General features: G+C 36.2%; 1 protein-coding gene across 1 annotated transcript in view; it reads left to right on the forward strand.

Annotated features, from left to right (window-relative positions):
* Positions 1-13,590, forward strand: part of CAPZA2 (capping protein (actin filament) muscle Z-line, alpha 2) — a 56,473-nt gene that overhangs the window by 22,222 nt on the left and 20,661 nt on the right. The window contains exons 4-5 of the mRNA XM_011937421.1: positions 3,617-3,680; positions 8,057-8,108. Of these exons, the coding sequence (XP_011792811.1) occupies positions 3,617-3,680; positions 8,057-8,108 (116 nt within the window). The remainder of the gene's footprint in view (positions 1-3,616; positions 3,681-8,056; positions 8,109-13,590) is intronic.

Genomic DNA, 13,590 nt, shown 5'->3' on the forward strand with positions numbered 1-13,590 from the left:
GGGAATACTGTAGAGTTACTATGTTACCTTTTGAGATTGGCTTATTTTATTCAACATAACGCTTTTGAGGTTCATTCCAGTTGTCACATACATTAATGGTTTGTTCCTTTTAATTGCTGAGTCATATTTCATTGTGTAAATGTACCACTGTTTATTTGTCTGTTCACCCATTTATGGACATTTGGGTGGTAGATTGTTTCCAGTTTTGAGCAATTGTGAGTAAGTGTTTATATGAACATAAGTTTGCATTTCTAAAGGGTAGATACCTAGGAGTAGGATTGTTGTGTCCTATGGTGTGTGCTTGCTTAATTTTATAAGAAATGACCAAACTGTTTTCCACACTGGTTGAATGATTTTGCATTTCCACAGAAATGTATGAGCATTCCAGTTGTTCTGCATCCTCACTAGCACTGGGTGTTATGTCCTTTTTATTTTAGTCATACTATTAGGTATGTAGTAGTATTTCGTGATTTCAATATTCATTTCTCTACTGACTAATGATATTAAGCCTCTTTTTGTGCACTTACCTGTCTTATATATCCTCTTTGGTGGCGAAGTGTCAAGTCCTTTGCTTACTGTTTTCTTGCTGTTGGAGTCTTGAGGGTACTTTATATATTCTGAATAAAAATCCTTTGTTGAGTATGCAATTTGATGATATTTTCTGCACTTTGAAACTTGCCTTTTTATTCTTAACAGAAGTCTTCCACAGAGCAGGTTTTACATTTTGATTAAGTCCAGCTTACCAGTTTTTTGTTTTGTTTTGTTTTGTTGTTTTAATGGATCATGGTTTTGGTATCATGTCTGTGTGTGGACAAAACACCTATTTTTTTTTTTTCTATTCTCCCACTCAGCACAACAGTCAACACAGAAGACTTCTGTGACCCAGTGTTTGGTGGGGAGAGGTGGGAGTCCCCCACCAAAAATCAAGCAATCAGTTTTGCAGTGGACACCGGCTGGGTGTCATCTAACTTAACTCCAATACCATCTACCTGGAGCTGCCTGGAGATAGTCAGATCCCACAGGTGGAGGGCTCAGTCCCCAAGGTTGCTCCTTCCCCTACTTCCAACACCAGTGGCAAGTCCAGGCATTTGGAACTTCTGACTGACCATCTATAGATCCAGATTCTCATGGCCTCCTTTTTGGGTTCAATAATTTGCTAGAGTGGCCCACAGAACTCTGGGAAATGCTTACTTACATTTACCAGTTTATTGTAAAGGATACAGATGAAGAGATGCATAGGGTGAGGTATGGAGGAGGGGAGCAGAGCTTCCATGCTCTCCCCAAGCACCCTACCCTCCAGAAGCCTCCCTGTGTTCAGCTCTTCCGAAGCTCTCCAAACCCTCTTTATGGGTTTTTATGGAGGCTTTATTACGTAGGCATGATTGATTAAACCACTGGCGATTGATAATAAACATAACCTTCAGCCCTTCTCCCCTCCCTGGAATGGAGGTTAGGAGGTGGGTCAGAAGTCCCAGCCCTCTAATCTTCCCTCATCTTTCAGTGACCAGCCCCACCCTGAAGTTATCAGTCAACAGTAGTTTGGAACACTAAGAAGTTTGAAGCAGAATCTATGATTGTTGTCAGATACCAGATAGATAACAAAAAGATGATAAGGTGATAACAAAAATTGGTATTTAAATTACGGCTTACCAAGTACTTGAGATCATTTACTCTTCCCAAAAATTCTATGAGCTAGTTACTATTTTATATGCACTTTTTAGGTGAGGTAACTAAACAGGAAGTTCCGTCTGATCCCAGAACCTAAAGTTCTATTAATTAGAAAATGCTGCTTCTCAAGTTCAGAGCTACAAAAATTCCCTTTGTCTTAAATAGATGTTTTCTGACCTTTTGAAGGCCTTGTCATACATATGTCCTCTAACTAGGAACATCTTCATTCTAGCCATCTATACCTTTTTTCCATGTTTCTCTCCTCTGAAAACTCTATCTGTACTTAGACACATACACATGCACACATAACACATATACAAACATACACAGCCGTTTCCTTTTCTTTCCATTATTTTTAATTTCTACATCAAAGCAATGATATTGCTATCAAAGTGGTAGATATAAAAATAAATCAAGGCTTGTTTTTGCCAAGGATGGTCTCTTCATACAGTGAATACTTGAATGTGCATAAAAATCATCTGAAAATGTTTAAATGGTGTTTCCCAGGACCTGTCTCTGGAGATTCTGATTCAGTTAGTTGGTCTGGGGCCAATGAATTTGCATTTTTGAGAAGGTGCTGCTGAGGCTGCTTACCTAAGGACTACACTTTCAGGGACACTACCTCAGCTTATTCAGAGGTACCATGTAGTGTGATTGGATGGCTCCTATACATACTTAAGGTGCTTTCACTAAACTATTATGTTGGGCACATCATCTACTCTCTCAGATACATTTGCATTAGTGATTAATCTCTTTATCAAAATAGGCTTTATTCTCTTAAAAATACGCCTGTTAGCACACCTGTTGATATTTAATCTCCTACTTATCTTTGAACTAAGATTTCCTAAGATCTAGTCAGGTCTCCTGTTAAACCTTTTGAACTTAGACTTTTCCTCTCTCCTTTTTTTCTACATGTATTACTAATTTGTGACTTTTTAGTCGAATATGTATATCATTGTTCTTCATTTTATTTATACCTAAATGCATCTTGTCTTCACATATAGAGAATTTTGTGATTGATTTTTTTCACTTTAGTTAAGAAGAAATAAAATTGCTTATAAGAAATTGTTGGCCAGGCGTAGTGGCTTACTCCTGTAAACCCAACACTTTGGGAGGCCGAGATGGGAGGATCCTTTGAGCTCAGGAGTTCAAGATCAGCCTCGGTAACATAGTGAGATCCCTTCTCTATCAAAAATACAAAAAATTATCCAGGTGTGGTGGCACATGCCTGTAGTCCCAGCTGCTTGGGAGGCAGAGGTGGGAGGATGGCTTGAGCCCAGGAGGCAGTGGTTGCAGTGAGCCAAGATCACGCCACTGCACTCCAGCCTGGTGACAGAGCAAGATCCTGCCTCCAAAAAATAAAATGAAATAAAATAGGCCAGATGCAGTGGCTCATGCCTGTAATCCCAGCACTTTGGGAGACTGAGGCAGGTGGATTATTTGAGTTCAGGAGTTCAAGACCAGCATGGCCAACATGATAAAACCTCATCTCTACTAAAAATACAAAAAATTAGCTGGGCATGGTAGCACATGCCTGTAGCCCCAGCTACTTGGGAGGCTAATGCAGGAGAATCACTTGAACCCAGGAGGCGGAAGTTGCAGTGAGCTGAGATTATTGCACTGCACTCCAGTCTGGGTAACAGAGTGAGACTCCATCTCAAAAAATAAAAAATTAAAGTTAAATAAAATAAGAAATTGTTTATCTGTAGTCAGCTTTGAATCTTTAACTATATTGTATATTTTATCTGCATTCAGTCTGTATGTTGTGATTATATTAAATTGTTCAAACAGTAGTGATCTTAAGGTGACTGAGTGAAGAAGTGTCACTGTATTTAAAATCTTAAGCCATTTTCAGTAGAACTTTGAAATAGTATAGTTTTGCATGTTTTGTGCTTATTTTAGTGGAAACCTATGATATGGAACATTTATATCTTTCTTTCTATTTTAGGTGCGTATAGCAGCAAAATTCATCATTCATGCCCCTCCTGGAGAATTTAATGAGGTTTTTAACGGTGAGTGTTTGATTTATAACACTAGGCTTGATGTATCAAGCCCTCTTTTTAAAAGAGTACCAAAATAATCAAAATAAGCTAAGGAGAGTATGCAGAAAAATCTGTTTTCTGAATTACAATGAAAATATGTTAGCCTGGATTTTGTAATGGCTAGAATATAATGTATTTATATATGATAATTCTGTTAGCAAATTAACCCTTTTAAAGACTAAAATAAATTTTATCCCTATCACTGACTAGAATATATCCTCATTCTGGGAAAGGAGAGTCTTTTTGGTAAATTGTTTTATTTAAGTAAAACTATAAGCACATGTGGTAGATATTTCTTCAGTAGAGCTCTTAAATAGTTTAAAAAGATAACAGGGCAGGTGCAGTGACTCACTCCTATAATACCAGCACTTTGGGAAGACGAGGCAGGCAGATCACTTGAGACCAGGAGTTTGAGACCAGCGTGGGCAGTATAATGAAACCTTGTCTCTACCAAAAAAAAGAAAAAAATTAGCCAGGTGTGGTGGCATGCACCTGTAGTCCCAGCTACTTGAGAGGCTGAGTTGGGAGGATCACTTGAGCCCAGGAGGTTGCAGAGAGCCGAGATCACACCCGTTGTACTCCAGCCTGGGCAACAGAATGAGACCCTATCTCAAAAAAAAAGGACAACAGATGTTTCATCATGACCATAATTTTTGGAATTGTGAAAAGAATTTTCGTATTTCTTTTAAAGAAAATCCTATGAGATCAGTATGAACAGCCAAAAGAAAAAGGGAAAAAACATTTTCATACTGCATAGAGCCTGGCAGCACATGTAAAAACAATTTGTTATTTAAATTATGTCTTGTAAATCACTTCACAGTAGGCCTTACCTTAAACTTCACTGGCGGACATTTTTATAATTATTCACCCATAGATTTGAAATTTAAACTGCTGTAAAGTCTCCTGGTTCCTATAGACTGTAACAATAGCTGCTCTTCAGCAGTAAGAACAACATACTTGAAAGAAAAATGGCCTGTAGTGATCTCTTTATAAAACTTCTTATGTTGTTAGAAGAATACATTACTTTCAAGTACTATCTATAAATATGTTGTTGTTTCTTCTTCATATATATTTGAACTTTACAGTGTCTTAAAAGTGAATTTACACAGAGCTCTTCAGTTTCAGTTTTTTAAACATTCTACATAGTAAACTAGTTAAATGTTTTTTAAGAAGTTTAATCATTTTTTTTCTTAGTATAAGATACAGAACTGGGCACTGTGGCTCACTTCTGTAATCCCAACACTTTGGGAGGCTGAGGCAGGAGGATTGCTTGAGGCCAGGTGTTTGCGATCAGCCTGGGCAACATAGTGAGACCCCCATCTCTACAAAAAAAAAAAAAAAAAGATATAATGGAATCTTACCTCAGGAAAGATTAGTTTTGAAAGTCAGAAAGTGAGGCAAAAGTTGTATAAAGTTAAAATTATCCTAGAAGTCCCTGAGGTCATCCACAAACTACAATAATACATGATTTAGTGCTTACAATTACATATGGCAGTTCTTACGCATTTTAAAATTTAACCATTGAGCTGTGCTTAGAAGGCAGAATGGAAAATTGACATTGTAAAAAAATCTGGAAATTAAAATCTGCTGTTTAATATAACTACAAAATCTTATGTAGTGAACTGGGGAGTTGGAGAGAATTCAGAAGTACTTTTACTTCCTGTAAGATTTAACTTCTTTTTTAATATTCAACCTCTGTAACCTACGTATACATTAATGTATTTGATGATTGGGGGATTAAAGAAGATAATCTCGTCCTCCTTAGGGTCAAAAAGTGGCATGTAATTTAAATTGATAATGGTGAGACTGCACTAAAGTCAGTAGCCTCCAAACTGTACAATTCACAGAGCCAAGAATAAATATAATTTTAAGAAAAGTTTTCTACATACTTTTCTTACCTTGAGTTAAATGCCCTGCATATTTAATCAGGAAAGTCCTAAAAGAATGTATGCATCCTAGAAATTGCTTTCCTAAGTCTATTTGAAATTGACATTGAATTAATATATTCTCTGTTGAGTTGTAGTAAATTTGAGCATTCAATATGAGCCTATTAAATAGGCCTGGGTAGAGAGTAAGCTATGGAATAGAAGTGGGGACATAGGATTTATCTAATAAGTTTTAACTGAAAGAATATTTAAGAGTTAGATAAAAGGGATAAAAGGGCAGGCACAGTGGCTCACGCCTGTAATGCCAGCACTTTGGGAGACCAGTTCCGGTGGATCACCTGAAGTCAGGAGTTCAAAACCAGCCTGGCCAACATGGTGAAACCCTGTCTCTACTTAAAAAAAAAAAAATTAGCCAGGTGTGGGTGGTGCATGCCTGTAATCCTAGCTACTCAGGAGGCTGAGACAGGAGAATTGCTCAAACCCTGGAGGTGGAGGTTGCATTGAGCTGAGATCGTGCCACTGCACTCCAGCCTGGGTGACAGAGTGAGACTCCGTCTAAAAAAAAAAAAGAGTTAGAAAAGAATTAAATTATTTGAAGGGGAATATCATATTAATGTGATTATTTTCTATTTTTATTGAAAACCACAGTGTCAGAATGATTCCAAGAACAGCCACAAAATTTTAGAATTACAAAGTTAATAAAACCTTAATAGTTCGATGGTTCCCAAATGCTGCTTCCTAGGCTGACTCTGTTAGAATCACTGAAACATGGATCTCTGGTCTTCATTCTCAAACATGTAGTCATAGATCTGGACTAGGGTTCTGAAATCTATATTCCTTAAGTCTCCTGTCCTCCACCCTGTGGTTTATGTATTGCCTGGCTTGGAACCACAGCCTGATTTCTTCTTTAAGAGAAATATTTTATTCAAATTGTCCTCTTTATTTCTTCTACTCTTCTTATGATAAAAGCATGAATTTATTATTTTTTTCCAAAGTAGAGCTAACTGATCAAATAAATCTTATTTTTCAATCATTTACCCATTTGGAACTGGAATAGGCATACTGTCCATGCAGTATCGCTGTTCATTGTGTTTAAACTATTGAAAATAAAATAATCATATTTATCAAATAGAACTTCCCACTTTGTGGGATAAAAATAACAGTAATTATAAATTTCTCATTTTTTAAAATAGTTGTTTAGGCAGAAGCATCCATTGTTTAAAATCAGTTAATTTCAAAATTTAAATAGTAGTATTTCAGTGGTTAGCAAAGGATATTGTTTTTTAAATAAGGACTTGTTGCTGAAAAGAGGTGAGGTATGTGAATAGGCAGTGGGTTTTTTTCTTTTGAAGTGGCTTCATTGTAAAAATGATTCATAGTCATTCTAAACTTTCCAAAGTACAAAAAAGAATCTAAACATCACACAAAATTCTACCTTCTAGTTCCCCATTGTTCAAATGAATTACTTCAAACATCTCTCAACTAACAAGTATATTTAACAATACATAAATATGGTAATATACATACTAAATTTTTCTCTTCCTGCCTATTATATTACAAATGTATATCCTTGTTGGTAAATATAAGTGTACATTATTTTTCATGGCTGCCTAGTTTCACACTCTATGTAAGAACTATAATCTTTTTACATTTAACCAGTTTTTTAATGGAAGATATTTAGGTTGTGTTATTTTCATCTAGTGAAAAATTAGGATATATTGTATTATTTACTTATAATTGCAACTAAGTGAAATAGCCAGGTGCTTGGGAAAAATAATGAAAGAAAATACATTAAGACTAGAAAAGAATTTGGTTTTTTGGTGAGAGCCGTATGTGACTTTTTTTCTTTTATGTTTTACAAAGTTCTTGGATTTTTTTCAATAAAAATACTATTTTTGAAGTCACCTTCAAAAATAAGAATAATCCTAAATCTTTTCTGCAGACTTTAACATACCATATTTCCAGTGTAGCTTATTTCCCCTTTAGTTCCTTGGAGATATATTACGTACAGCAGGGGTATCCAATCTTCTGGACACATTGGAAGACGAAGAATTGTCTTGGGCTACACGTGAAATACACTAACACTAACAATAGCTGATGAGCTTAAAAAAAAAAATCCCACGATGTTTTAGAGTTTACGAATTTGTGTTGGATCGCATTCATAGCTGTCTTAGGCTATGGATTGGACAAGCTTGGATTGTAGTCTGCCTGCATTGACTATTAAGGGTGTAAAGGAATATGTATTTGTATTTCATTCCCCTTCATATTTACTAACCAAAACCTCTTTTTTTTTTTTTTTAATACTATGACGTGTGTTTGGTTATTTTGGTCATGGGTGATATTTTGATCTTGCTTGTGTTTGGGGTGGGAGGTGTTAATACATCACCAGAATAATCTGCATTCATTACATTCTTGAAACATAAAAATAATAATGTAGATAACACAATAATTGTTTTGCAGATGTTCGGTTACTGCTTAATAATGACAATCTTCTCAGGGAAGGAGCAGCCCAGTAAGTATTATTTGTTATACTAACCTAACTAAAATGACATGGGAAAATGAGAGATGTTTTTAAAGTGTGTGGGGTATTTTTGTGTTTTTGTTTTGTTTTGTTTTGAGATGGAGTCTCACTCTGTCGCCCATGCTGGAGTTCAGTGGTGTGATCTCGGCTCACTGCAACCTCTGCCTCCCGGGTTCAAGCAATTCTCCTGCCTCAGCCTCCCAGGTAGCTGGGACTTACAGGCACACACCACCACACCTGGCTGATGTTTGTATTTTTAGAAGAGATGGGGTTTTACCATATTGGCCAGGCTGATACCGAATTCCTGACCTTGTGATCCACCTGCCTCGGCCTCCCAAAGATCTGGGATGACAGGCGTGAGCCACCACACCTGGCCTAAAAGTGTTTTTAAAGCACTAATCTCTGACATAGATATTTGCACATCAAGTTCAAATGTGTATGATTTTATATATATCTACTAGGCAGGCTAGGAGAAAGATATTTTTTATCACAGAAGGATTTAGAGGTACAACTATGACATGAGATTATTCACTGTGTGTCTAGCGTGGCTTATACCCTCAGTTAATACTATATTTTGACATTTGCAAAGTTGGAAAAAATTATTTTGAAATTGTGGTTGCTACCATTTTTATGTAGATGTTGCATTTTATTTTATGTTTGACCCTAATAGCTTTTGAGAGCTTTTAAAGTTGGGAGTTTATTTATTCATAAATGCCTAACATAGTACCTGACACATACATGCACACTGAATTTTTGAGTGATTTAAGGAAGTAGGCAATTCTAAATCTTAATACATCATCTTTGGACCAGTGACCCCAGCCATGACTTTTCACATCTGTCCTGCAATTTCAGAGAAATACTTGGTTTTCTCCCTACTTCTCCTCCCAAAATAAGGTCTAGAGACTTATTTTAGGCTTACCGATTCTACTACTCATTTGAAAATGACGAAATAGTGCATTCTTTCTTACAAAGAAAGTTTAGTATCCATCCAGTCAGCTACTTTCCATCCTAGTATAATACCCAATATGTAAAATCCTGACTAATGGCTGGGTATGGTGGCTCACGCCTATAATCCCAGCACTTTGGGAGACCAAGGCAGGCGGATCATGAGGTCAAGAGATTGAGACCACCCTGACCAACATGGTGAAATCCCGTCTCTATTAAAAATACAAAAATTAGCTGGGCGCAGTGGCACATGCCTGTAGTCCCAGCTACTCGGGAGGCTGAGGCAGGAGAACCACTTGAACCTGGGAGACGGAGGTTGCAGTGAGCCGAGATGGTGCCACTGCAGTCCAGCCTGGTGACAGAGCGAGACTCCGTCTCAAAAAAAAAAAAAAGAAAAAGAAAAATCTGACTGATGGTGAAAATTTCTCTCATTTTATTGTTCGAACATTTGAAGTCTTTAAAAAATAAATAATATGGCCTTTATGAAGGTAGAGGTTCAACAGACTTGTAGGCATATCTGCATTTGCTTGTGATGAAAATTCCTGTTATTTGTAGCAGTTTTTTAATTGTGGAAAAATACACATAAAACATACTATTTTATCCATTAAGTGTACAGATCAGTGGCTTTAATACATTTACATTGTTGTATAATCATAGCCACCATCCATTTTCAGAACTTTTTTCATCTTTTCAAGCTGATACTTGAAAACCCCTGGCAACCACCATTCAACTATCTATGAATTTGACAACTTAGGTACCTCTTAGGAGTGGAATAGTACGGTATTTGCGTTTTGTGACTGGCCTATTTTACTTAGCGTAATGTCTTCAAAGTTTATCCATGTTGTAGTGTGTGTCAATTTACTTCCTTTTTAGGCTGAATAATATTCCATTGTATGTGTACAGCACATTTTGTTTGTCCATTTATCTGCCAATGGACACTTGAGTTGCATCCACCCGTTAATTATATTAAAGTGCTTCATAGGAATCAGTGTAGTTTATCCTTTTGATTTTAGTTACCAATTTATGAGTAAATGACCGCTTGCTCCTAAATATTTTAAAGCTTATTGAAATTTTTTATCTATTAAAGTGAGATTAATTTTCTTTATAATTGTATAAAACATGTTGACAAAAGTCTTATGGATGCAAAGGAAACATACAGCGTTTATGAACAGTACTTTCAAAGTAAGCTTTTCCTTTGCGGTCTCTATGTTAAATAAGTTGTGGGTTGTTTCATGTTGGTGCAAAAATTAGTGGATTGTTTTTAAGTCAAGAAAATGAGAAACTTGGTAAGTTAGAGTACTATTCATAAATAGCATAAAATAGTTATACATTTGACTCGATACGTGAAAGTATGGGACTTTTATTTGTCCAAAGAATTATTGATCTGTTAATGATTGTTAGATTTAATTTAAATAAATTGTATTTGTTGTAAGAGAAATGTGAAGATGAGCTACATTTCTCTTTTTATTATAAACCAAATTTCTGGAACAGCTGTGGTCCACACTTCATGTACATTGTAATAGGAAATGCACGATATTCTTTTAAGCAAATGAGCATTTGAGGACGTCAGTAATTGTGATAAAATATGATGCTTATAGTATGACCCTAGGAAAAAACTCATCAAGACCTTTACTAGAAACTTCAGATTTTCTTTGCATGTGGTTGTAATCTCAGCAAATGTTTGCCTACTAGTTAAAAAAAAAAATACTGAGTTTGATTGACTTCAGTAGTATGCAGTTTCTCAAAACTATCCATTTAAGTTCATGTTGTAGACATCTCTGGGTGTCTGTGAAGTATAGAATATATACTGTAAGTCACTGATTGACTTGACTTTAGAATGCTGTTACTGTGGTTCACAGTGTGCTCGCTATGAAATAATTTCTGAGCAAAAATAGTGTTACCCTGTTCTTCACCCCACTTAGTTCTGAATTACTTTTGTCCTCAAAAGATAATAATTTGTTACCTATCATTGAGGCCATCCAAAACTACATAACAAAAGCTCAGAAGACATTATAAAAGCATTTAGAATGTTTTCCAGTGGCAGTTTCACTAGAGTAAGTGTATAGCTATAGACTGTTTCTTTTTCACTTGCATTTTTTGATATTGAATTTCTTTTATACAAATACATCTTTCCCACATATATGTACGTTTCCTCCTTTCTTCCACCTTTGCCTTGTTGCTTTATCTCCTTTTTTTTTTTTTTCTTTGCCCCTTACCTTTTTTGTAGGGGGGAAAGCATGACAATTATTCTTTAGAGTGGTTGTAATGGGACATCTTTACAAAAAGGTACCAATTCAGTATGTTTCAGAGTAAAATTAGACATACTGAAGAGTTGGTATTGTCAAGTCAAGAACACTTTGAAATACCCAGAAATAGCTTCTTATTCAACAGACATTGCCAGACTTTGCTGTGATGATGAGATAAATAAGCCTCTTAGGGATTTTCCAATGGAGAGTCAGACATGTTTAATATCAGACCAAGTGAAATGAAATACAATAGAGGCATATGAAAGGCCTTTATAACCCAAAGGAAGAAATTTTTAATTTCTATTTAAAGGTGATTTCTGAGATGTTTTAAATGAGCAGGATTTTAATAGTAAGAGAAACGATGTGGCCAAACTGAGGGAAGAGCATGGAGAAAAGTATAAGATACAACTTGGTGGAAAGGGTGTAAAAATCTAAATACAGTAACAGGTGACTTAGAAATTGATTGGGCCACAGAATTCTGCAAGAGCAGGGAGAACATTGTTTTTACTGTGTCTAGTAGAATGCTTAGCATATAATAATATGAGCTCAGTAAGTATTTGCATAGATGGAGGGGTGGATGAATGAATGATGAGTGGGTGCATAAAGTGAGTTTTAGGAACTGAAGAGACTGGAATTTATCTGGTCTAAACTACTGTTTTTATATCTATACAGTAAGTGAGGTGGCCTGTACTGGTTAATGATAGGGTTGAAGCAATATCTGGATAGTTTCACTCCTAGATGAGTACCTTTTCCACTATACTGTGTAATGTCACCATTTAACTTACTTTGAGCCTTTAAGATAAAATTTTAACCTATTTCGTATTATTTGTCTCCTTTTCAGATTTCCTATTCTTCCTCTATCCCCTCCTCCCAAGTTAGAGGTGGATGGCGTTTTATATCATGGGCAATAAAAGGCTTTCATTCTAGCCTGGGCCCAAATTACTGTTTAAACTTATTTAAATATGACCTTATTGGAAAATGAATCCGAAATTTTAGCTAAGTGACTTAGTTTAAAACATACTTTTGGATAAATCATTTCAGGATTAATAATGCCCTGGCTGTATTGAGTTTATTCTTAGGAAAATTACAGTTTTCATGAATTAGGAAAATCAGAAGTGCATAGCTTCTTTTTCTTTCTGACCCTCGTACACTTCTGTATTCACGGTCATCTTTTTTGAGTATGCAGTATCAAGAATTTAACAGCTAATGCTTTAATTCTACTTTGCTGTTTTTACATTTACTAGTCTCCTATTAACTCATCAATAATGCTTTGTTTAACCAAGCTTTCCTTTCTCAAGGAGACTCAGGAGCTAATACCTGAAAATTCAGTGGATGCTTGGCCATCCCGAATAATCTGGAAAGTTTCCAAGAAGATTAAGTTTAGAGATGTATTTCTGAGATTGGAAATTCTCAATATTCTTTCTGTTAAGTGATTTCCCAGATTGTAGATTTAATTTAAAAATATAATTTTTAGATAATATTTTATATTCTTGAGAATTTTTTCTACACAAATATATGGTAATGTATTATTCTTTACTCCTATGAGAGTAGAGAGAGAGTAGCTTTATTCTTGGATCCATCTCGTCACCATTTCCTACTTCACACTCTGCGGTTTTTAACCTTAGCAACGGCCTAACTACTTTTTCTGGCTCTCATTGCTCCACTGCCCAATTCATCATATATACACTGCTGCCAAATTAATCTTTAGAAGTACTTCTGTGTTCTCCTTTCTCAAAAAGCTTCTGTGACTCTGGTCTGTCTCCCAAATAAAGTAATTATTCCATCATTCAGAGCCTTTCAGTTCATTTCAGTAAATATAACTGAACACCTGCTGCATGCCAGGCATTGAGCTTGGTGCTTTCTGTGATGTTGTACCTAACTTATTTTCTCAGGCATTGTGCTCATACGGTCCCTCTACTCTTTTCTGCTCATCCCTCCTATTTCCATAAACCAGAGCCTACCCAGTTTTTCAAGTCAGTCTTTCAGTATCACGGTTATTAAGAAATTACCCCAATTCTCTTCTCTTCTCACTGTTGCCTCAACAGAAGGTAGTCTTTCTTTTTTTAAAAAAAAAAAACAAAAACAAAAAGCGGCCGGGCGCGGTGGCTCAAGCCTGTAATCCCAGCACTTTGGGGGGCCGAGACGGGTGGATCACGAGGTCAGGAGATCGAGACCATCCTGGCGAACACGGTGAAACCCCGTCTCTACTAAAAAATACAAAAAACTAGCCGGGCGAGGTGGCGGGCACCTGTAGTCCCAGCTACTCCGGAGGCTGAGGCAGG

The sequence above is a fragment of the Colobus angolensis genome, unplaced genomic scaffold (assembly GCF_000951035.1).
Source record: "Colobus angolensis palliatus isolate OR3802 unplaced genomic scaffold, Cang.pa_1.0 Scaffold163, whole genome shotgun sequence".
NCBI lineage: Eukaryota > Metazoa > Chordata > Mammalia > Primates > Cercopithecidae > Colobus > Colobus angolensis.